Below are 25,532 nucleotides of genomic sequence, written 5' to 3'. Positions count from 1 at the left end.
TGAAGAGACTGTCATTTTGCCATTGTATGTGCATGGCTCCTTTATCAAATATTAATTGACCATATATGTTAGGGTTAATTTCTGGAGTCTCTAATCTGTTCCACTGGTCTGTGGCTCTGTTCTTGTGCCAGTACCAAATTGTCTTGATTACTATGGCTTTGTAGTAGAGCTTGAAGTTGGGGAGTGAGATTCCCCCCTACTTTATTCTTCTTTTTCAGGATTGCTTTGGCTATTCGGGGTCTTTGGTGTTTCCATATGAATTTTTGAATTATTTGTTCCAATTCATTGAAGAATGTTGCTGGTAATTTGAGAGGGATTGCATCAAATCTGTATATTGCTTTGGGCAGGATGGCCATTTTGACGATATTAATTCTTCCTAGCCATGAGCCTGGGATGAGTTTCCATTTGTTAGTGTCCCCTTTAATTTCTCTTAAGAGTGACTTGTAGTTTTCAGAGTATAAGTCTTTCAGTTCTTTGGTTAGGTTTATTCCTAGGTATTTTATTCTTTTTGATGCAATGGTGAATGAAATTGTTTTCCTGATTTCTCTTTCTATTGATTCATTGTTAGTGTATAGGAAAGCTACAGATTTCTGTGTGTTAATTTTGTATTCTGCAACTTTGCTGTATTCCGATATCAGTTCTAGTAGTTTTGGAGTGGAGTCTTTAGGGTTTTTTATGTACAATATCATGTCATCTGCATATAGTGACAGTTTGACTTCTTCTTTACCAATCTGGATTCCTTGTATTTCTTTGTTTTGTCTGATTGCTGTGGCTAGGACCTCCAGTACTATGTTAAATAACAGTGGGGAGAGTGGGCATCCCTGTCTGGTTCCCGATCTCAGAGGAAATGCTTTCAGCTTCTCGCTGTTCAGTATAATGCTGGCTGTGGGTTTACCATATATGGCCTTTATTATGTTGAGGTACTTGCCCTCTATTCCCATTTTGCTGAGAGTTTTTATCATGAATGGATGTTGAATTTTGTCAAATGCTTTTTCAGCATCTATGGAGATGATCATGTGGTTTTTGTCTTTCTTTTTGTTGATGTGGTGGATGATGTTGATGGATTTTCGAATGTTGTACCATCCTTGCATCCCTGGGATGAATCCCACTTGGTCATGGTGTATGATCCTTTTGATATACTGTTGCATTCTGTTTGCTAATATTTTATTGAGTATTTTTGCATCTACATTCATCAGGGATATTGGTCTGTAATTTTCTTTTTTGGTGGGGTCTTTGCCTGGTTTTGGTATTAGGGTGATGTTGGCTTCATAGAATGAGTTTGGGAGTATTCCCTCTTCTTCTATTTTTTGGAACACTTTAAGGAGAATGGGTATTATGTCTTCTCTGTGTGTCTGATAAAATTCCGAGGTAAATCGGTCCGGCCCCAGGGTTTTGTTCTTGGGTAGTTTTTTGATTACCATTTCAATTTCTTTGCTCGTAATTGGTTTGTTTAACTTTTGTGTTTCTTCCTTCGTCAGTCTTGGGAGGTTGTATTTTTCTAGGAAGTTGCCCATTTCTTCTAGGTTTTCCAGCTTGTTGGCATATAGGTTTTCATAGTAGTCTTTAATAATTCTTTGTATTTCTGTGGAGTCTGTCGTGATTTTTCCATTCTCATTTCTGATTATGTTGATTTGTGTTGATTCTCTTTTTTTCTTAATAAGTTGGCCTAGAGGCTTATCTATTTTGTTTATTTTCTCAAAGAACCAGCTCTTGGTTTCGTTGATTTTTGCTATTGTTTTATTCTTCTCAATTTTGTTTATTTCTTCTCTGATCTTTATTATGTCTCTCCTTCTGCTGACTTTAGGCCTCATTTGTTCTTCTTTTTCCAGTTTCGATGATTGTGATGTTAGACTATTCATTTGGGATTGTTCTTCCTTCTTCAAGTGTGCCTGAATTGCTATATACTTTCCTGTTAAGACTGCTTTCGCTGCGTCCCACAGAAGTTGGGGCTTAGTGTTATTGTTGTCATTTGTTTCTATATATTCCTTGATCTCTATTTTGATTTGTTCATTGATCCATTGATTATTTAGTAGCATGTTGTTAAGCCTCCATGTGTTTGTGAGCCTTTTTGCTTTCTTTGTAGAATTTATTTCTACTTTTATACCTTTGTGGTCTCAAAAATTGGTTGGTAGAATTTCAATATTTTGGAATTTACTGAGGCTCTTTTTGTGAGCTAGTATGTGGTCTATTCTGGAGAATGTTCCATGTGCACTTGAGAAGAATGTATATCCTGTTGCTTTTGGATGTAGAGTTCTGTAGATTTCTATTAGGTCCATCTGTTCTAGTGTGTTGTTCAGTGCCTGTGTGTCCTTACTTATTTTCTGTCCGGTGGATCTATCCTTTGGGGTGAGTGGTGTGTTGAAGTCTCTTAAAATGAATGCATTGCAGTCTATTTCCCTCTTCAGTTCTGTCAGTATTTGTTTCACATATGCTGGTGCTCCTGTATTGGGTGCATATATACTTAGAATGGTTTTATCCTCTTGTTGGACTGAGCCCTTTATCATTATGTAGTGTCCTTCTTTATCTCTTGTTACTTTCTTTGTTTTGAAGTCTATTTTGTCTGATATTAGTACTGCACCCCCTGCTTTCTTCTCACTGTTGTTTGCCTGAAATATGTTTTTCCATCCCTTGACTTGTAGTCTATGCTTGTCTTTGGGTTTAAGGTGAGTTTCTTGTAAGCAGCATATAGATGGGTCTTGCTTTTTTATCCATTCTATTACTCTGTGTCTTTTGATTGGTGCATTAAGTCCATTTACATTTAGGGTGACTATTGAGAGACATGTACTTATTGCCATTGCAGGCTTTAGATTCGTGGTTACCAAAGGTTCAAGGTTAGCTTCTTTAGTATCTTACTGCCTAACTTAGCTCGCTTATTGAGCTGTTATATACACTGTCTGGAGATTCTTTTCTTCTCTCCCTTCTTATTCCTCCTCCTCCATTCTTCATATGTTGTATGTTTTGTTCTGCTCTTTTTAGGGGTGCTCCCATCTAGAGCAGTCCCTGTAAGATGCCCTGTAGAGGTGGTTTGTGGAAAGCAAATTCCCTCAGCTTTTGCTTGTCTGGGAATTGTTTAATCCCACCAGCATATTTAAATGATAGTCGTGCTGGATACAGTATCCTTGGTTCAAGGCCTTTCTATTTCATTGTATTAAGTATATCATGCCATTCTCTTCTGGCCTGTAGGGTTTCTGTCGAGAAGTCTGATGTTAGCCTGATGGGTTTTCCTTTATAGGTGACCTTTTTCTCTCTAGCTGCCTTTAAAACTCTTTCCTTGTCCTTGATCCTTGCCATTTTAATTACTATGTGTCTTGGTGTTGTCCTCCTTGGATCCTTTCTGTTGGGGGTTCTGTGTAATTCCATGGTCTGTTTGATTATTTCCTCCCCCAGTTTGGGGAAGTTTTCAGCAATTATTTCTTCAAAGAGACTTTCTATCCCTTTTCCTCTTTCTTCTTCTTCTGGTATTCCTATAATACGAATATTATTCCTTTTGGCTTGGTCACATAGTTCTCTTAGTGTTGTTTCATTCCTGGAGATCCTTTTATCTCTCTCTGTGTCAGCTTCTATATGTTCCTGTTCTCTGGCTTCTATTCCTTCAATGGCCTCTTGCATCTTATCCATTCTGCTTATAAATCCTTCCAGGGATTGTTTCACTTCTGTGATCTACTTCCGGACATCTGTGATCTCCCTCCGGACTTCATCCCATTGCTCTTGCATTTTTCTCTGCATCTCTGTCAGCATGTTCGTGATTTTTATTTTGAATTCTTTTTCAGGAGGACTGGTTAGGTCTGTCTCCTTCTCAAGTGTTGTCTCTGTGATCTTTGTCTGCCTGTAGTTTTGCCTTTTCATGGTGATAGAGATAGTTTGCAGAGCTGGTTCGAGTGACCGCTGGAAGAGCTTCCCTTCTTCTTGGTTTGTGGCCTTCCTCTCCTGGGAGAATAGCGACCTCTTGTGGCTTATGCTTGTCAGGTGTGAGCAGACAGGGCTTCTGCTACCTGCCCGTTGGCTATGGAGTTTATCTCTGCTGTTGCTGTGTGCGTGGCCTGGCTGGGGCTGCTCCTCCAAAGTCGTGGAGCCCCGTTGGAGGGGGAGCGGCCTGGAGGCTATTTATATCCGTAAGGGGCCTCTGTGCTCTCTGTTGCCCAGGGGGTTAGAGTGCCCAGAGATCCCCAGATTCCCTTCCTCTGGTCTAAGTGTCCTGTCCTGCCCCTTTCAGACTTCCAAAAAGCATTCCCCTTCGCAAGGCGCTGGGTTCTTGCAGGTATGGATGTGGTCTGGATGTTGTCCTGTGTCCTCTGGTCTCTATTTTAGGAAGAGTTTTCTTTGTTATATTTTCATAGCTCTATGTGTTTTTTGGAGGAGATTTCCACTGCTCTACTCACGCTGCCATCCTGACTCCCCTCCTACAGTCTATATTCTTATTTCCTTATTACATTATTTGCCTTTTTATATTCTTGAGTTATAAGATTTGTTTATATATTCTGGATACAAGTCCCTTATCAGATACACAATTTGCAAGTATTTTCTCACAGTGCAGAAGTCTTTTTCTTGATGTTTTTTAAAGCACAAAAGGTTTTACTTTTGAAGGTCAATTTATTTATCTGTCTTTCATTGCTCACAGTTTGTGTCATTAAGAAGTCATTGCCTTGTCCAAGGTCATGAAGATTTGCTCCTGTGTTTTCTTATAAGAATTTTATAGTTTTAGCTCTGACATTTAGATTTCTGATCCAATTTGAATTAATTTTTGTACGTGGTGTGAGGTAGGGGTCTGAATTCCTTCTTTTGCATGTAGATATCTCGTTGTCCCAGCACCATTTGGTAGACTGTTCTTTCCCCATTGAATTGTGGCACCTTGTCAAAAATCAGTTGACCATAATGTAAGGATTACTTTGTAGACTTGCAAGTTTTTTGCATTAATCTGTATTTTTATCTTTATACCAATATTATGCTATCTTGGGTACTGCTTAGCAGCTTGGGTTTTTGTAACATCAAATCTGGTATTTGTTGAAGTGTTTCTGTGTTTGTTGGAAAAACTAAGTACAAAATAACAGAAATGGCTAATAGCTGTTCCTCATGCAATGATTATAAATTCCCATTGAGGCCACTGCTGTCCTTTACCTTCCCAGTGATGGAGTAAGCATTACAAAATGTCTTCTCTCCCTCTTCATTACTTGAGTACTTTATACATGCATGCGTGTGTGTATGTGTATGTGCGCATGCATGCTCTGATCTCTGTCACATATGCAACTTTACATTGTAATTTCAGGAATAGTCACACTTTAGAGCCTTAGAGCCGGTCAGCAGGTCCTGTTTACTCTCCTGAGAGATGCTCGATATCGGTCAGAGTGCATTAACAGTGTTTAGTGTGGAAGGCTTATAATGTAGCACTCATTGACATTGGACTTGCTGTCAGGGGAAACATGGGTTTTAGAAGCTGTCATTAGCGTTAATTGCCCCTAATGTACCATCATTTTTGACAGTAATGAGCTAACTTGGGGGGTTATTACTCTCAGGAGAAAGACTGCATTTCCTGGCGTTAAAACATTTTTTGAGGTGTATGTGGCATGTAGCATAGGCAAAAAAAGGACTAGCATGATTCACTGTAAAGCAGGCTTAGCTGCATTTAACGTGGCTAAATAAGTCCCTTCCTATTATTTAGAACTAATCCTTCAGTGTGAGTTTGAAGGAAGAAGCAATTAACCAACAAGAAACCTACTATGAACTCTGTACAACAGGGCTCTGAAAAAAAAGTTACAAAGATTTTTCTCAATTTGCTTTAAAATAGTAGCATAAAAATGCTTTTCTTTTAAATATTTCCAGAGACACATTTGTAGTAAGATATTAGGAGCAGAAGTACTTGCTTTAAATTGTTCCCTATTCAAGAACAGTCCTACAGTGTTTCTGTGCAACAGAACCTGTTGCAGAAAGCTGTAGTTTAGGGGGCCTTTTAAAATTAGGGCTCGGAGCAAACCCAAAGCGACCTGAGTTCTCTGAAGTTGGCCCTTTTGTTCTTCCTATGTCTATATTGTGGGAATGCACATGATGTCTTTAGAACAAACACACAATTGAATCTTGTTTATCAGGCCTTAGTGTCCATATTATTAAAAGTTTGTAGTCAGGATTCTAAGTGAAAGCTCGAAAGTTGATGGCTTCCTTATCACTATAATTAGGATACATTGAGGAGCCTTATACAGGTCTTTAAACATCTGTGTATACCCATCTGTTTAAAGGGAGAGTGGTTATTTTAAAAATCACGTTTATTAGGTCGTACTTATTTATTTATTTATTTATTATCTTAGGTCGTACTTTTTATTACGAAATGTTTATGAAGAAGAAAGTATGTGGCGTACAATCTTACTGCTCAGATAATCCCTGTTTAAAAATAAACAGGAATAAAATATGCATGTAGTTAAAAAAATTCAAAGTACAAAAGGCATATGATGAAATATAAGAACTTTCTTTCATCCCTTCAGTCTAATCCCTCTACTCAGAGAAATCTATTATTAACATTTAACTGTACACTTTAAGAAAAAGATGCGCTTATCAATGAACACATTGTTTCTCATTTACACAAAAGGGATGATTCTATAAACAGTTGTATTCTTTGCTTTTGTCACAAAGTAGAGGCTTCAAGCTTTCCCCTCAGGTCTGTTCAGTATGATGGCCTCCTCTCCCTCTACTCCCTTGCCATATTTCACCCAGTTGCCTATATTCAATGACAGGCAGTGATGTGAAATATAATTCTGCCAATAAATGGTTGTGTAATCAAAAGTAGTAGGTAATCTCTCCACATCTGTCCACAGACACCTACCTTATTCTTTTTCAGTGCTCCATAGCAATTCATAGTGTACATATACCATTATTTATTGAACTAGTCCCTTGTTTACGGACATTTAAATGGGACGATGGTTTCAAGATCACATTTACAAATTAAATGACTGAATTCTTAAGAGAATGAGTCACAGAAGTGAAGATGGAGTTATCTGGTTAATGCTAGTAATGATTGTAGAGTATTTAATTTTGAAGATAGATTGTTTTTGTGGCATGGAGAACTATTCACCTCCTACCTCTCCCCAAACTCGAAGACTGCCTAAGCCCTCCTGCTGTACAGTTCCCACTCCCCAACCAAGGGCTGCCCCAGGTCGACATGGGTCCCAGTTCCTTTTCCTGTGCTTCTGTAGCACTTTGTATATCCTCCATTACAGTAACAGCCTTATCTGTCATAATTTGTGTATATGGTTCCCTTTAGGTCAGGAAATGTACCTTGCCATCTCTGTAAATATCCCCTGTACCTCAGTGCTCCATTTGCTCTACGCGGTGTGGGAAAGTGTTCCAGTAGGGTGTCTTCAGTAGCCTAAGCACTGTTCTTTGGCTTCTCCTTTGCTTGAGCCTTCCATTCCAGTTTTTCTTCAGATGGAAGTGTCAGTGCCTCTCTGGGTTGAGCTTTGTATAGCAAAACTTGCTCTGGGTCCAAGCCCTGTATGAGTCGTGAAGCAATTTGCTCAGCAGAGCCTAAAGAGCCAAAATAGAGGCTTCCATCTCTCTCCCTGGGAGTTTAGTTGACCTGAAGGCCATCTGTACCCCTACCCGACCGCCGTAATTCACCCAGTTGCCTAGACTCAGTGACAAGCAGTGACGTTGAGTATAATTCTGCCAATAGGTGACTATGTATTCAACAGTAGGGGGTAATAGTATCCTTATAGCCTCCTGTAATAAATCTTTCACATTCAGGTTTTTCTTTTTTAAAGCAAAATAGAACACCCCTATTCAAGATGATAGTTAAGGCTGTTGTCACCAAATAGTTATTATGGAGGCAGGAGAGAAGGCTGTTCAAGGGAATTATGTAATAGCTACCTTTATCCCTTTTTAATTTTTCTTTGCCTTTGATTTGAGGCTGTCACACCTTGATTGTGCATTTTAGAAAAATGCTGAAGCCATCCTTCAATTATTTGCCCAGCCCTCTATCTCTATTTCTTGATCCTAACTTAGACTTATAAACCAATGGATTTGGCAAGGATTTCCTTAAGCATTACATTCAGGCTTACCAAAAATATTTGGAAGGCTCACAGATATGTTTGCACATAAAAAGTGCTTGGGTTTGCATAATTTGCACATTCAATAACTTAGATATTAAGTAAGAAATTTCCATGAATAGACTTTTATCATATTTTCTGTCTCTTGGAATTTTACATTTATTTTAATCTAGTTTTTAAAAACTTGTTCGCTTGCATTGGCTAGCTCCTCTTTGTGAAAAATTTATAATGATGGTATAGAATTCAAACACTGTAAGAGTCAAGATGGACTGGTTTGTGCTTATATCAAACTCCAAGTCTCAGTGGCTTAAAACAATAAAAGTTTATTTTTTTAACCACACTTAGTATCTTTTGTGTGTCAGTGAGTGGCTCTGCTTCATGTTTTTCCTTCCTGTAAGACCCACACTGAAGGTGTAAGCCTCCCTTTGCAGTGCCTGTGCCCATGTCAGGAAAAGAGAGAACCACACACTGGCTCTTAAAGCTTCTATTTTGAAGTGACCCACTTCACTTCTGCTCACATTTCATTGGCCAGAGCAAGCCACACAGCCCTCCCTGACTCCAGGGGAAGAGGAAGTGTAGCTCGACCACATGCCCATAAGGAGAACCAGAAGCAGCTCGTGAATGGTACAGATGCATGCCATAGCTTCTTAGGTCCTCATGGGCAGACTACAGTACTGCTTGGCACAGTGTGAGTGTTGCTGCGAAGATGGATAGCAAGGTGCCCAAGAACACGGATTCTGAGTCAGAATGCCTGAGCTTGAGTACTGGCTGTGTCACTTCTTATCTATCTAAACTTGAGCGAGTGGTTTATCTCTCCAATCTTTAACTTTCTCCTCTGAAATAGCACTACTTTACAAAGGTGTTGTGAGGATTAAAATGAGATTGTCTTTATAAAGTCAGCAGCTTTTACTAGTAAGCAATCAGTAAACATTTGCTGTCATTAGAATTGAGTACTTGTTGATTTAAGTTATTTGAAGGTTACCGCTTCAGGATTTTTCCTTTATCTTAAAAGGACACATGTAAAGATTTTTAAAAAATATATATCATGCAGTCAAAGCCAAGGGAGGGAAGAAGGGGTAAGAATCAAGGAGTTACTTTTAGGCCTCAGAATGAGAGAGGTGGAAATACTACCTGGTTGGGTCAGTTTTACTAAAATCATGGAAGACTCCAGTCCTAGGATTTTTTTCATGCCTCTACTCACCTTTAAGAGAAAAATTTGGATATGCATGTGAATTCCTGGTATATCCACCAATTGACTTGATGATTTTCTTCTCTTTCACTCTAGCTCAGAGTCAAGATCTCCACTGAAGTTGGCATCACAAATGTTGATCTCTCCACTGTGGATAAGGATCAGAGCATTGCACCCAAAACGACCCGGTAGGGGGTTACCTCTTGGGCACAGGGGGAGCCCAGGCTTGAGCTGAAAGAAGCACACCCAGGCACTGAGCCCCTCCTGGTGTTGCTCCTGTGTCAGTAGCCACCCATCATTCACTCCAAATTAAAGATGCTGGGGTTCTGCTGGCACTATGCCAGGGATGCTGCTTGGCATCCAAGCTGACTTGGGGGTTGTTTATATCAGTGGGCAGTCCCTGAACAAACTGTTTATTCCCAGCCCACGAAATAAGGAACTTACATCAGAATGTAAGTCCAAGCCAGTCAGCTTTGGCACCAAGCACATTATTTAGTTCAGATGACAATTTTTGAAAAACAGACTTTCTCAATGAAGGAAGCAGTGTATTAATTTATATCCTGGTGTAATCTCTTTATCTTCATAGTCCTGAATTTGATTTTAGTGGCAGATTTCTTCTGTCTACAGTGGGTCTGAAATCAGTTAGAAGCCTCATAAATCCTTAGAACTGAGATGACAGATCTCTATCCCTAGGGCTGTGATTCCCTTCCTTCAATCACAGCATTTGTTCCTGCTGAACTCACAACCTTTTGGGTAACTGTTAGTAGTTGATCAGAGTAGGGCCAAAACACTGTATGTAGGGCCCAGATGTAAGCCCTCTCCCAGATCCTTATTTTTTTGAGGGGCCCTTTTAAACCTGTGGATATAGTTAGAACCCCAGCTTTACTCAACTGAAGTGGCTACAGATGCCAAAGGAAGTAGGTGAACCCTCAAGCCCATTTTAAAGACAGGGAATGTTAGCCAGAGCCTGGAAGCTAAGCATTCACTCCTTCTAAGTCATGTAAAAGGGCTGGGCTTTCTCCCTCTGGATTGGATATTTTCATAGTGACTTTGGAAGTGAGAGCACTGTTGAGAATCCACTGAAATAATGTCCGTGAGAGTGTTTTGCAGTTTAATACTCTGTGTAGATGAAGAGTTGGTATTAATCATCAGTAAATGTAAATCCTAAGTATACAACAGCCAGGTGTGAGCTTTGTAACCATTTGGCTTTTTTTATCCTCTGGCTGTCTTACCTACGATCACAGGAGATAGCTGCGAAAAGAACAGTTTTCTCATCAAGTCTGCCTTTTGAGAAAATGACTTGTTAAAACCCAATTTCAGGCAGAAAAATAAATTGAAACAGTCTCCAGGAAAAAATTACAGAATTAAAAAAAGAAAAGGCTGTAAGCACCCTTCTTTCCTTTTCATCCCCTACCCTGTCTCCCGACCTCGCTCACGTACACTGTCATTAACCCTGTGATGATTTCTCCTTGTAGTTTGGCCAGCCCAGCTTTCCAGGCTGCTTATACACCCTGTACACCTGCAGGGAGGGCACTTGAGCTCCACCGGTACCTGACTCTGACATCCCAAGGTTCTTGAAGTGAAAGCCTAGAGCATATGCACATAGGTTTTCCCCAGACTCTGATGAAAGTTTATTCTGTGCTTTTCTCCGTGCTGGCTTTATCAGTCCCCACCACCCTCAGATCACAGACAATTCTCCATTTCTATCTGTCCAACAGAAAAGTATTACAATAGGAGGAGGAAGATTAGGAAATGATGTGAAGTTGTTTTCTTCACATCACTCTGTTCTCAGAGATACGCAGACCCTCCCTAAAGACTTACTGTATAAATGTCTCTTTCAGGGTGACCTATCCAGCCAAAGCCAAGGGCACATTCATCGCAGACAGCCACCAGAACTTCGCTTTATTCTTCCAGCTGGTAGATGTGAACACTGGTGCTGAACTCACCCCTCATCAGGTCAGGAAAAAGTACAGACCGTTTTTTCACCTGAAACCTAAATGTAGTCTAGAGGTGCTGATGTGGATATAACACTGACCAGAGAAAATGCCAGATTTCAGCTTTCAGATCTTCACTCTGAGCTCTGATGACCCATTACGTTCTTCCACATGACACTGTATTCCCTGTCCTGCTAGGTATAATCCTGAACCTGTAATACACTCTTCTTTTTAGAAGATTAGCTGGTATTGAGGAGATATATTTTAAGGCAGATTAGCACTTAATTGAGGCCTTTTTTTTTTCTTTCTAACAACACACTGAAATAATTTTGGAAAAAGGAAAACCTATGCAGTGGGCCCAAAGCATGTGTTTGTTCTGGCCCAGGCAGATTTCCTATTTGTGGGAATCTGAAGCATAGCCCTTTTAAACTTGTGCCTGCCTTGTATTATGAAAGCATAGGTTTCATTTTTGTTTTCCACGTATAAAATAATAATTATTATTATTTAAAAGGTTTTCAAACCATACCCTTTCCCCAGAAAATCTGATATGGCCTCTCGTCCTCTCAGATACCTCCTTCCCCCACCTATCATCCCCCTTGATTGGGAATAACTGCTGTCAGCCCAGCCCCATCCGTGATTGTATTGTAAAGGGAATTCAGATAAATACTTTGAATGCTGGAAGATAGAAAAGAATGTGGGCCTGAGTGACCTTGGTTTAGGCACTGTGTAGTGATATTTTAGCAAGAACTAGCTGACTTGCATGCATGCCAAGAGGCAGCTTCAGAGCAGACCACCAAGGTGAGTGGATGGATGTACTTGGAAACCTTTCTGCTTTCTGTTCTGCAGCTACAGCTGCCACTGGGCTGTCCCCAGTATCACCGTCCTGGACTTCTCTCCTTTCCCCTCCACCTCCAAGCACTAGAAAGCTTGGTCGGGCCATCTGATCATGGCTAACTTTGCCTCTTAGCATTTCCCAGCTCCTCAGAATAACACCAACCAAAAGCACCAGGGAAGGAAGAAGAGGAAGAGAAGAAATGACCATACTGACTTGGTGGGATTGGTTAGGGCCGGGAGAGTTAGTGAGGAAATGGAACTTGAACTGAATACTTCTCTCATACAAGATTCTGTTGTGAAGTCACAGCTTAGAGAACTCCCAGGTTGAGACGGCAGTTTGCAGATGAGCCTGACTGACATCTGCTCTTGGCGTGACAGGAGGAAGATCCGGTATCCAGCTTCTAAATCCCATGCTTAGCCAAGACTGCTGCAGTCAGGGTGCTTCCCATCTCTGAGCCCTTTTCCCTGAATACTTTGATAATTGTTCTTCTTTGCGCAGGTGTAGCGTAACAAATGAGATTTCTATTTTGTCTGTGGACCCAGAGCTGGCTGAGTGACCACGGCAACTCATTGAATCCTTGTGCCTTATGATTTGTAAAATGGAACCAATCTACCTGCCTGTTGAATTCTTTGAAACCCTTGAAAAAAAAGCTGAGTGGATATTACTTTTTGCTGTAGTTCTAGTGTGCAGAAACCTTAGTTTCTTATGCCATTGGAGGAATAAGATGATTAGATTCATACCACCATATGGATAATAATAATGTTAGCTACTGGTTGTTGACTAGCTAGTATATACTGGGTCTTGCACTAAATGCTTTTACGTCATTGTGAATCTTCACACAGATACGCCACATGTGGAAGTTAATTTTTCTATCTTAAAGCTGAAGAAATCAAGGCCCAAGGAGGTGTTAAGTAGCCTGCTCAGCTAATAAGTAGTGGAACCAAATCTGCCTGTCTTTGGAGCCTGGGCTCTCTCTGACATCAGCCTGCTTTGCTCTATTAGAACTCTGCCTTGCTATCAATCCCCAAGCCTCCTCTACTAAATCTTTAGCTGGAGGCACTAGGAAATTGAAAATGGGCCTCTTACAGTTCCACCTCATTTCTGTTCTTTTCACCCTCTGGTGAAGAAGTTAATTGGGCAGCAAAGTGGCCAAAAGGCTGGCAGGAAGAAGAAATTGCAGCAGTAGTAAAGGGCTTAAATCATCCACAAACTGGGCATTCAGCCTCCACATAAAAGAGAATTGGCTGGACCCCTAAGTTATATTTCTTACACTAGCAAGAAGTTCTGTCAGCTCTCTGAGCTAGGAACAGGGGTGGGCTGGCTACTCCTTCCACCCTCTCAGCCAGGTCTGGCAGATCCCAGAGCCCCCACTGTGGCAATAGAGCTGACAGTCTGCTGCTTCATTGATTCGATGTTGGACCAGGGGGAGTTTTGAAATTAGCAGTTGAAAGGTTGTATTATTGTTCCATGCAGACATTTGTCCGACTCCATAACCAGAAGACTGGCCAGGAAGTGGTGTTTGTTGCTGAGCCGGACAGCAAGAATGTATACAAGTTTGAACTGGACACCTCTGAGAGAAAGATTGAGTTTGACTCTGCATCTGGCACCTACACTCTCTACTTGATCATTGGAGATGCCACTTTGAAGAACCCAATCCTTTGGAATGTGGTATGTGCCTAAATGCACCTTGACCTAGACAAGAGTGGCTGTGCCACCATCGGGCACAGGCAACTCCTTTCTAGGGCCATGGGCTCTTCCCCCTGGCCTTCCCTGTGCTGCCCACAGGGCAATAAATTGCACTGTGCGGTGAGGGGCTGTGTGTTGTCTCCATTAGTAATCTTAGGGGCATGCACGTGGCCTGGCACATAGTAGGTGCTTAATAAATAGTGACTGAGTGAATGAATGAAGTATAGATTTGCTTTTGTGGTTCTAGCTAATTTTTATAAAAGTTACACTAGAAAGAGGTTTTTATAATACAGCAGAACACTGTGGGGGGAGGGAGGGTTTGTAGATGTCAGAGGCCCTGGCCTTTGAGATATGGTATATAGTCTCACAGGGTGTGGTGTGGGTAAGAATTGAATTCTGATAACAATTCAGGATGGTGTGGAAATAGTGAGTTGTAGGATATGCAAAATGCATATAATCAATGTTAATGTAGCATGTTAATAGTTTACATAGTGCTTTTGACCTATGCATCTCACTTTTGATGGGTGTAATGAGAGAAAATTTCTTGAAAGACATAGCATTTGAGTAGAGGTTGAAGAACCATAGGGTTTTTCAGAATAGTATCTGGGGCGTGGGGAGCAGCCTGCAGAAAAGCTCAAGGTGCTTTCAGTGAGATGTGGTTGGGTTCGGTTTGCTGGAGCATGTGAATCTGGTCAAGTGCAGTAGCTGATGTTGGATAGGTAGCAGAGTCCAGTTGCAAGCCTTGAATAGTGGTTGGCTCCCTTTGAAGACAAAGGGGCAGCTGTGTTTTCTTGTGCTTTAGTCAAAGCTCCTTTTCTTATCCTGGACTTTGGGCTCCTCTTTGTATGAGAGCGCATTTTCATTTCTTTTTTTCCTATGACTAAATCACACTTCCCAGGGATACTGAACAGTTTCGGATTGCAATTGTAGCAGCCTGAGTACAGCTGGGATTTTTGTATTAAGTATCTCTGTGGGGCTCACCAGCCCAGTAGAAAATTGGAACTCTTGCTCTAAAAAGCATTTTGAACAAATACTTATTTTATGTTTGAAAATTTTACTGCCTCAATTTATTGACTAATGGTTCAGAAGTGATTGAACTGCTTGAGGCTTCTTTCACCTATGGTCCTGGATGCAAGTTAGGGGATACTGTCCTGCTGATGACTTTTACCCCCTTCTCTGCCACAGGGCCTTTAAAGACTACCCTTATTTTTTTAGGCTGATGTGGTCATCAAGTTCCCTGAAGAAGATGCTCCATCGACTGTCCTGTCCAAGAACCTTTTCACCCCCAAACAGGAAATTCAGGTATATCCCTGTGAGCTTCTCCACTAAACACAGAGGAGAAATGTGAAATGGGCACAATGAGAGAGGGTGGTAAATCTCTTGGAAAGGTTCTGACCCCTTCTTTAACCTGTTTATAGTTTGATCCTTGCCACCTGGTGAGTTAGGCAGGGGAGATAAAGTCTTAATCTAGAAATAGAAAAACAGGCTCAAAGAGCCCAGAGACCAGCTCCTAGGAAGCTGATAGTTGGAGACACAATCAGAACCCCAAGTCTGTTTTTCCTAACCATCTAGGAGGTTCAGCCCTCAGATCACTGCTTGACAGCTACAGCACAGATATGCTTGGCTTTTTCCCCTCTTTGCTCCTGTAGAAATCAGGGCTGATGAGGCCCATAGATGGAAAATAGGGCTTTCCTGTCCTAGGCAAGTTCCTCCTTTCATTGTTAAAGGGATTCACCTTCCTTACACACAAAATATTAGCTGACCTTGCCCAGCCCAGCCCATAGAACTACTGTGAGGATCATGTAGGTAACAGATAAGGAAAGAAAGGCTTTGAAAAGTTTCTAAAGTATTTTATAAAATGAACACAATGATTGTTAAGCAGTTTGAGCACTAGTAAAGGAAACTGGGGTGGACCCACTCACTCAGTGGACTATTGCCTAATCATGAGAAATGATCATATGGTAGTGATGTGGAAACCTACATAGGAATTACTGTTGAAGTGTTCCAAGCAGACTGCTTACTCTCATTTCACTGTTAGAAGAAGGACAAGGGCCCAAGGGTAAAGGAATAGAATTTCTTCCCTTAAATCCTCCTAATGTTGATATAGTGTTGTTAAAGAATGTAAAATGCCGTTAAATAGTAGAAGGTGTACTGTGGCGATGAAGGGTGCTATCTTATTTGTGGGGTGGAGTAGTGGCAGCAGCTGCCCCAGACAGTGTGAGATACCTCACTGGCGGTGGTAGCAGGGATGGGCTGAGGTAGAAATTTGGGCACAGGGGTCTCAGGCGGAGCTGCCTCGTTCTGGAGCTGGGTTGGCTGGACAGTGGCAGGCAGGGAAGACAGTCACAGTTTATACATTAGCAGAAAGTCTTTTAAAAAGTTACATTTGTGTGTGTTACAGCTGCAGCCTAGACACATGCTGTATTTCATTTGTCTTCACTGTCTCCTTACAAGCTTAGTTGGATGGTCATTGCCCTCCCACCTCCAATTTTCCAGCTAGAAACTGAGGCAAATAATTGGTAAAACAAGTTGCCCCTGTTCAAACAGCCAGTATATATCAGTTTGGGCTCAAACAGAGGTCTCTGGACTCCAGTCCATTACCGCTTCTGCTAGAGGACGCTATCTTAATGCACTTTCCAAAGATCTCAATGTAGAATTACTCAGCAGAAAAAAACAAAAATAAAGAAATATTAGAGAAATGTTTGCCCAGCTTTCTGGTTCAATTCTGGAAATCAGGCAGAAAGGAAGGAGAAAGCTTTTAGGGCTTCCTTAGAACAGACAGCTGGAGGCAGGAGGAGTGAATTATAGTTGGAACCATCCATAGTGAGGCTCTTACATTTTAGACGAGAGTGAAGTTACCACCATTTAACTAATTTAATTGGGGCAGCAACACATGCTAGTGCCGCCCTAGGAACCCAGAAGCGTTGTGAAATCCAGAGTCCTGCCTTGGATGTGTCCCTCAGGCCGTCCATATACCTGGTACCCTCAAATCTTAGGCAAATGCCACTGAACGGATTGCATTCTCCAATCTCTAAATGGCAGTGAGTCTTTAAGGGAAAAGAGGGTTGGCCAAAGTGAGCTGGGGCTGGTGTAGTGTCTTTGAAGGAGACTTCTGGGATTGAGAAGAGAAGAAATGTCAAGTGGCTGCTCATTGCCAGGAGATTTTAGCCTCTGGGAGGCAGTTCCTCTTCTTGCTGGACATTGTTGTTTTGGTCACTGGTATACATGGCAACCCCTGCTAGGAAAGGCACATTGTTAAATATTCGTGGTCTGTCTTCTTTTGGCAGCACCTGTTCCGAGAGCCTGAGAAGAGGCCCCCAACAGTGGTGTCCAATACATTCACTGCCCTGATCCTCTCGCCGCTGCTCCTGCTCTTTGCTCTGGTGAGTAGCTGTAATTAGCATGGGCAGCGTGTGTCTGGCGCCAGACTCAGCAGATGTAGCCGTTCCAAAGGAGGCTTTGTGCTCTGGCTTCAGCACAGCTCCAGAGGGGTCCAGCAGCTGTGACCTGAACCCATGGTCAAAAAATTTTAGAATAACTAAAATTCCCCACTATGGGAGAGCAGCCAAGTAAACTGATCCATTAACAAGGGGCATGAGAAAGTACCAAATAGCCATTAAAAGTGTGTGGACTGGGATATGCTGTAGGAGTGTTCAGATGCAGTCAAATGTGAAAAAAGCAAGGCCCAGTGCTGATAGCTGTATAAAAATAGAGTACAGAGGCAGAGCACTTCACAGCTGTTAGGAGCATAAAACTGCAAACAGCCTCACGTCCTTATAAAAGCAAGTGTTACGGAAATTATGGCACCTCCGTACAATCTAATAGTATGCAGCTCATTAAAAGAATGGATAGATTTAAATGCTGATATGACAAGATTGCCAAGATGTCTTGCTGAGTAAAGAAGGCAAGGGGTAAGGTAATATGTTGACGGTGATGCTTTTTGTGTAGAACTTGGAAAAGGCACTGTCAAATTGGACACCTCTAAGGAGAGAACCTTCTAGGGAGTAGATAGGAAGGAAATATTTATCTTTAAACTTCAGTGTACTCTTTGAATTTTTTTTTTAACCGATTTGGCTTTTTTGTCTCTTAAAGTTATAAACAAAGTATGTATCTTCAAACTTGAGAAAATTTTGAGAACTATGTGGAACACTCATTAGGTCTTACTTTTGGAAAGTTTCCCGTGTTCCTAGTTCATTGACTCAAAATCCAAGAATTATTGGTCAATCTAAATCTGGAGTGCATGCCACAGGCTTTCAGAAACCAGACCTAGGGCATCGGCACCTGTTGTCATACTCAAATGATCAGAATTTCAAAAGGCATGGAACACAGCAAGGGCATGTATCCTGCCAGCTGCCAGTAGTTTATCTTACCAGTACTTAGAGCAATTAGCAGGGGAGCCTGTTATCTCATCATAAATGCAGTTTCGGACCTTTCAGCTTCCTGGTTTCACTTGTTTAAAACAGAAAAGTGTGCTGTCATTAAAAATGGTGTTCAGGTTTTAGTTACCCAAGCACATTTGAGAGCAGGTGTTGGAATGCTTTTCTAAAGAAAAAAGGGAACAGATTTTCCTGAAGACTTGTAATAGGGTGGTTGTCACTTGGAAAAATTCCCTGTACTTCAAGTATGCATGAACTTTTAAGCCCTTAGGGCTCTTCATTGGATTAGCATTGACATGGCATGTGTTGCCTCCCTTTCAAATTCTAATGTCTTTTTAATTTATTTCTCCACATTGCTTAGTGGATCCGGATTGGTGCCAATGTCTCCAACTTCACTTTTGCTCCTAGCACAATTATCTTTCACCTGGGACATGCTGGTAAGTGCCCCAAGCTGCTAATTCCATTTAACCTCCTCTGACATTTAGCCTGCCCACGCAAAAGCCCTGTTAAGTAGACCCACAACCTATTACTATAATGACTTAATAGCATAACATTTTCCTCTTCCTCTTGGCCTTTTAGGACAGTTAATATGATGATAAACCTGTTTGGTCCATCAGCTTAGAACAGCTGTCATTATATTGGATTTCATTGTACCAGGCTGCTGTTGGCTGGCCATTTACCCTCATTTAATAGCCCTGTTGATTTCCAGAGATTACTCACTTACTGTATCTTTACATTGAGCCATCTTCCTGGATGAAGAACATTAATGCAGTTTCCAGAGGTTATCTTTCCCACTATATCGATCTTCACCTTTGCTGGTGGCTATGTCTGGATCGTAATAGAAAACAGTCCCCTTCCACAGTGAGACATGCTGTCCTGCATTGTTCTCTTGAGAGCTTAGGACCTAAATGTAGTAACACAGTAAATTCACAAGTCAACTAAGCATTTCAGAGACTTCCCACACTATTGGATCAGTGGTGCCCTGCACTCACTGACACTTCAGTATTCCTTTCTAATTTTGTTGACTCTATCAGGGGCCCCCAGATTAATCCCTTGAAATGCTAGGCAAATGTGTGCCTGTATTTTTTTTTTTCCATAGCATTTTTTATTAAGGTTTTATTGATATACACTCTTATGAAGGTTTCACATGATAAACAATGTGGTTACTACATTCACCCATATTATCGAGCCCCCCATACCCCTTTGCAGTCACTGTCTATCAGTGTAATAAGATGACACAGAGTCAGAACTTGCCTTCTCTGTGCTACAGTGTCTTCCCCGTGACCCCCCCACACCATGTGCACTAATCATGATACCCCTCAATCCCCTTCTCCTTCCCTCTCCGCCTGCCCTTCCCCATCCCTCCCCATTGTTAACCGCTAGTCCTTTCTTGTGTGCCTGTATTTTTCTGGGGAAAGAGAGAGTTGGTGACTTTGATCAGATCCTCACAGTGGTCCATGACCTCAAAAATGGTTAAGAACCCCTGCTGTAGTTCATCCGTTATCCTTCTGGGCAAAATTGACAGGATGACCTTTCTCTCTAGCGTTTGAGTGAAAGCCCTTCTTGGTCAGGCTGAGAACAAAACCTAAATATAAATTTGTTTAGAGCCGTGACTTTTGTTGCCAGAATGCTTTTTGTGCACATTCCCTCATTCAGTTCTCATCACAACCTTGAAGGGAGTGATCAGAGCAGGAATTTTGATTCCTGATTGATAGGTGAGAGAATTTAGGCCCAGAGAAATGAAGTGACTGGGAAGAGCCGAATCTGGACCAGAACCCAGGACTTTCAGTGCCCAGGCCTGAGCTCTTTTCATGAAAACTTCCTCAGTGCTCCTTGCTTCCTTCTGAGTCATAATGGCAAACTACCCTTAAAATTTTTTTCTCAATAAAAAGGAACTTATTTAATCCAGTATGTTTTCATTCATAATTTGAAAAATAAGATGAATCCCAAATATAACCTGACAATAACATTTCAAAAAACAAAACGAAAAGTAAAACCTATGTTCAAGAAGATAGATGTGAGCTAGAACATGGAACAAGGTAGTTAAAGTAGCCAAGGTCTGATTTTTACCTCTGAATTTCTTGGTTGCAAGGGCTGAGAGGCAGTATGTTGAGTTACCTATTTTCTAGCACTGGATAAAAGAAGTAAAATTGGTCTAGAAATACAGACCTTTTTGAGGATTTAGCAATTACTGCTCCTAATTGTCCTCTGATCCGGGGCATTGTCACTTTCATTGAATTGGCTGTCATGACACCTGTTCTTGTAGCTATGCTGGGGCTCATGTATGTCTACTGGACTCAGCTCAACATGTTCCAGACCCTGAAGTACCTGGCCATCTTGGGCAGTATGACATTTCTGGCTGGCAATCGGATGCTGGCCCAGCAGGCAGTCAAGAGGTAAGGCTGGGGATGGGCCAGGGACCCCAAATGGGATTAGAAATATTTTTGTCAGTTTAGCCTGCTCAGCTCTTTGAACAAGAGTATGTGGCAAAATGATTCATTTCCTTAGGCACAAGTGGGACCCTGGTACAGAAGCCTTTTTAGTCAGAAAAGGGCCTTGGTGATCAGCTTCTGCTGCATTAAAACCATAGTTTATGCCCCAACACATTAGAACAAGAGCAGAAAATAATTGCTTTATGAAGATTAGAATGGATTAGGACATGTGGCAGAAGATTACTGTTAATGTGCTGGCTGTATAAACTTTTTCCTCTGCCTCCGCAGAGGATCCTATTTTGCCCTCCTGCCGTGCCCTGGAGAGTTACTCCTCTATAGCTCCTCAGAGACTCCCAGGGTTTTTCCTCCTAAGTGTGAGGCCCATGTTCATCCCCCTAGAAGCTGCCGCAGGTTTCACAGGAGCGCCCAGTGGAGAGCTCTGCGCACTACCACTTACCACCTCCCAGAGAACCAGCCAACCTTAGATGCACACCAGTGGTTAGATCTTGATGCAGTGTCAGCTCTCTGGCAGCTTGACTTCTGAACCTGGATTAGAGGCAAATTTAAATGTCACATAGGTGTTCCTCATTGATTTGTCTTTATTAGAACTTGGGTGATTTCAGCCACTTAAAGGTCAATGAGAAAAGGTCAGAATTGCTTTCACCTTTCAAAGTTAACATTTTCAGATATGCCTCACTTTCTCCTCACCAGGACTTTGACTGGAAGAATGTTAATTGTGTGCCCTCTGACACGACTGCCAATTAGATAGGTCAGATTAGAGAGAGGCTTTCTCAGAGACCGTTAGTGGGTGGTAGCCACGTGTCTCATTCTTGCCTGCACCTCCATTGTGAGCTTTCTGGGACCCCACCATGGAGACCCTGCCCCAGCACACTCCTTGGCCTTCCCTGTAGTAATCCAGGTTCTGCCAGAGCTCTCCTTAATCCAGTTTCTGCCAGAGCTCTCCTTAGTACGAACAGTGAGCTGGTTCATTTTTCTGCCCCTCCAGTAACACTAACGTGGCGGTTATGCATTGCTTCTGAGAGAGACCCAGGGACTCTGTTGTTTTTTCTGAGCAGAGCTCTGTTCACTTGTAGCAAGCAGCCAAGTGAACCAAAGGCTGTGTTTTCCTGAATTGTTTTTTCTTGAAATTGCCTGCACAAGATAAATAAAATCAAGCAGAAATAGAGGTGGAAACTGTTTGATTTAGATCTCCTTAGTAGGAATTCATAATCTGGAATCCTAAAATTGTGTACATTTTCTGGGGAGAGAGCAAGGTTCTCCTTCCGCCCCCTAGTACAGAAGACACACATGTATACATCCTATATAAAAAGTTAAACCCACTCCTCTGTTAATGTTTTTGTGAGATGCCAGAACAAACTCTGCCACTCGGGAAATCAGTAACCCTAATGGAAGCCCTGGTGGGTGTTTGCCATTTCTTTCCTCAGCTTATTTCTCTTCTCACTGTCCTTTCTTGATTCTCAAACCCTCTTTCCTTTGGCAGGATCGCTGCAGAGCAGAGCAGTAGATTGGCAAAATATAGGACACTACGGTAAAGATGAAAGGCGGACTCATCCCAGCAGCAGGGCCCCTTTCCCATTTTGCCCACCTCATGCATGTCCGTTGTTTATATGATTTTCAACCCACTTGTTTCTCCCCTGCCCTCCCTAAGCAAAAGCTAAATTCTGAGCTATTTTCCAACTTGCTGGACCAGGTTGTGACTAGAGTGGGACAAAAGCAAAAGGCCTTGAGGGCCCAGCTGTTGTGGTAACTTTGCAACAGAGCAACTTTGACCTGCTTTGATTGTGTAAGACTCCATTCTCTATTATGCCCCATGGGCTACTTTAAAGACAATAGCTCCTCTCTGTTTATAGGAGATCAGAGTTGTGGATAAGACAGAGCCAACCTTGGACTTTAAAGAGAACCCACTCATAACATCAAAATCCATTAAATGATAGTCCCACGGCAAATCCTGGCACACCTTGTCACTGTTTCTAGGCCTTTTTGCAACACTGATTTCTGGTTGGGCCAAGCAGTGTGGTTTGGTGAGACACTAAATTATGAGGATTGATGATTACAGCCAGCATCAGAACCAAGGTTTCTAGAGCACAGAAAGTGGCTGCTCCCTAGGTGACTTAAAATATTAAGTGAAGTATTACCCATTCTCCTTCTAGGCATTAGTTCTAGGATGAGGATGGAATTGGAGGCAAGATGAAGAGAGGGAAGGAGAGAATCTGGTGCTTCTTTGATTAGCTCCTCTAGATTATGGATTGGCAAAAGTTTTCTGAAAAGAGCCAGATAGTATTTTAGGCTTTACAGGCCATATGATGTATTACAACTACTCAACTCTGCCACTGTAATGGGAAAGCAGCCATAGATTACATAAACAAATGAGCATGGCTGTGTTCCTATAAAACTTTATTTACAAAAACTGATGGTGGGCTGAGTTTGGCCCATGGGGCATAGTTTACTGACTCTTGTACTAGACCAGCAAAAAGGAGGGAGGCACTTGAGTTTTCAAGTCACATTCCCTCTCATTCCTTGCCTTGGAAATTACTTTAGCAGGGAAAATCCTCTGAAAATAGGAAAGATCAATAAAAGCATAGAATGTAGAGTCTTTTCGCTGATACATAAGCATAAGCTGGAACATCTAGTCCTCAGCACAGAAAAACTATGTTCGTCTTGGTTTTGTTTTTCCAGGTTTAATTGTGCTATAATTTATATTCAGTAAAGTTCACCCTTTTTAGAATATGATCTGTGAATCTTGATAAACTTAAATAGTCATGTATGTGAATCTTGATAAACTTAAATAGTCACCTCAATCAAGATATAACTATTTCCACACTCTAGAAAGTTCTCCATGTTCCTGTGTGGTCAATCCCTTCTTATCCCCATACCTTGGCCATACCTCTGTGGTTTTGTCCTGAGATAGTACTAGTCCTTTCTGCTAAGTATTGAGCTTTTTAATTCTTTAAAATAACTCTGGATTGATTTTTTTTCTTCCTTTTTAGATAGTCCATCTCCACCCCACTAACCCCAAATCATACTGCTTGAGAGAAAGGAAAGTCATTTGATCATTTGGACGTTTGGGACTTCCTGAGGTTGGGACCTAGTGTTTTAAAGGAAAGTCTCTGGTAGTTAAGTGCTTTTGATCTGAGGACAGATACTGATTTGATCAGGCATAATAGAGGGTATAACTTCTTAGCCAAGATAGAGGACTGTGGGCCACTCCTTTCAGCTATTCTTATTTCATACTCATGCTTTCCTCTGTGCATGAACATTTTGGAACACACATTAGTGTGCCTGGGCACCTCTGAATGTTGGCAGGGAGTTAGGGGCACTCGCAGGGTTAGTTCTGAGCCTGGGCATACCCCTTGGAACTATCGATTAATTGGTTGGGAGCCTGCTGATCTGCCAGACCGGGTTATCATCACATCGGCCTTCCCCGCTGGAGATAGCTATCTGCTAAGGATGGCGTGTGTGTGAGCTCTCCGCCTCTGCTGGCCACAGCCGCCCAAAACACTGCTGCTCTCACCCTCCTGCTTGCACAGTGTCTGTCCAGATTGTCATTTTCGTTCTTGTGTTTCCCCATTACTTAGAGTCTAGGAATGGGTAGCCATGGGGAAAGGAGGAAAAAAGAGATTGAGAGGTTTTTGTCCCCTCTTAAAATTTTTCTGTGAGCTGAGTCCCATTTTTGAGAATCATTCTTTCTTAGGTTTTGATACTGAGTCCGACCATTGTAAAGAACATGACCACGTGGCGGGAATATGGTGCAGGTTTCTGTACTGAATGCTCAGAATGTTGACTTCCAAGCTACGTGAGAGACGTGTGTTATTGGCAGATCTGGAGCCTGGGAAACTGAAGATGGAGGATACTTTAAACTTTGCTCTCTGTTTACCTATTTGATATTTACACTATCTTTTTTGGCCTTGTACTGGAAGAGGTGTGCCTGGAATTACCATATCTCTTCATGTTTTCATATACCACTTTCTTACTTAGTTATACCATTAGGCTTGTTTCATTGTTTTTATGTAAGTTATTACCACCTTTAGCTAGAATTGGCTGCCTCATATTCTTTTGTGAAATGAGATGGGGCATAAATAAGTAGAATTAAGAGATAAATGATTACTCCCTTATAAATGGGATCTTATAGTGGGAGAATCCCTTGGTCTCCTAACTGTTATAACCAGTTAGGAACAACAGTAAATTGAAACCTTCAATAATTTTGTGTTTCTCCTTTCTTTCAGAACAGCCCATTAGTTCCAGAAGAAGGAATGAAATTCTGAAAGCTGAAATGAATCTTGAGAAAGGAGTCAAGAACAATTCAGTTTGAAAAGAGGAATGGGAAAACTTCATGTAAAAAGAGGAAAGCCAAAATTGTGGTTATACATTGTTGTTTTTCTATTTCCCCAACACAAAGCAGATACCTGTGAGCCCAGATATTCTGTTTATTTGGCCTGGTTGCCCTAGCAAGATGCTGTGAGTATTCCAAACTTACCCAGGTATTGTATATAAAAAATTGGAATCTGTAATTAAATCTGTTTTGGAATAAAGAGAATAACAGGAACAAAGGCCTGATTGAGAATTTATTCTGCCACTTTTGGGCTGGCAGGATCCCCGGGGGACAAATGGAGGACTTAGTTGGGAAGTATTATTGACGTGATGTGTGGAGTGTTTCTCCAGGCCTTTTTACATGGTCCATTTCATCCCTTTCCTAACAGGACTGAGAATTGCCGGAAAAAACCAGCATCCTTTCTTCTCCAGCAGTGGGCACCATCTCTCTGCATAGGAGCCCTGTTGGTATCTGAAGTACCCTCTGCTTTTGCCTTGAAAGTTTGGCCTTGACATGCAGTAGCGGAGGGGGAAGGATTGTCTTAAAAGGAGGCTGACTACACCTGTTATCTTAGATTCTCAGAGGGACACACATATCTTAAGAATACTCTCTTTTGAAGTTGTACCCAGGACCACCACCATTACATTAAGGGCTATGGTAAAAGGGATAGATGTTATTTTAGGACCAATGGCAAATTTTAGGTAACTTGAATTCTAGGTG

General features: G+C 41.6%; 1 protein-coding gene across 3 annotated transcripts in view; it reads left to right on the top strand.

The window, feature by feature from the left end:
- The window catches only part of RPN2 (ribophorin II), a 72,281-nt gene extending 47,231 nt beyond the window's left edge, over nt 1–25,050 (top strand). Inside the window, exons 10-18 of one of the 3 annotated variants that reach the window (XM_073236625.1) lie at nt 9,316–9,407; nt 11,061–11,175; nt 13,462–13,656; nt 14,890–14,976; nt 16,962–17,057; nt 18,412–18,487; nt 20,317–20,446; nt 21,984–22,031; nt 24,727–25,050. In XM_073236625.1, the coding sequence (XP_073092726.1) occupies nt 9,316–9,407; nt 11,061–11,175; nt 13,462–13,656; nt 14,890–14,976; nt 16,962–17,057; nt 18,412–18,487; nt 20,317–20,446; nt 21,984–22,031; nt 24,727–24,739 (852 nt within the window). In that variant the 3' untranslated portion in view covers nt 24,740–25,050. The remainder of the gene's footprint in view (nt 1–9,315; nt 9,408–11,060; nt 11,176–13,461; nt 13,657–14,889; nt 14,977–16,961; nt 17,058–18,411; nt 18,488–20,316; nt 20,447–21,983; nt 22,032–24,726) is intronic. The other 2 variants (XM_073236626.1, XM_073236627.1) reach the window with 2 other exon arrangements.
- The last annotated feature ends 482 nt before the right edge of the window (nt 25,051–25,532 follow it).

This window comes from Manis javanica, chromosome 5 (assembly GCF_040802235.1).
Source record: "Manis javanica isolate MJ-LG chromosome 5, MJ_LKY, whole genome shotgun sequence".
NCBI classification, from domain to species: domain Eukaryota; kingdom Metazoa; phylum Chordata; class Mammalia; order Pholidota; family Manidae; genus Manis; species Manis javanica.
The sequence above is the reverse complement of the archived record's forward strand: the minus strand, read 5'-3'. Positions and strand labels throughout refer to the sequence as shown.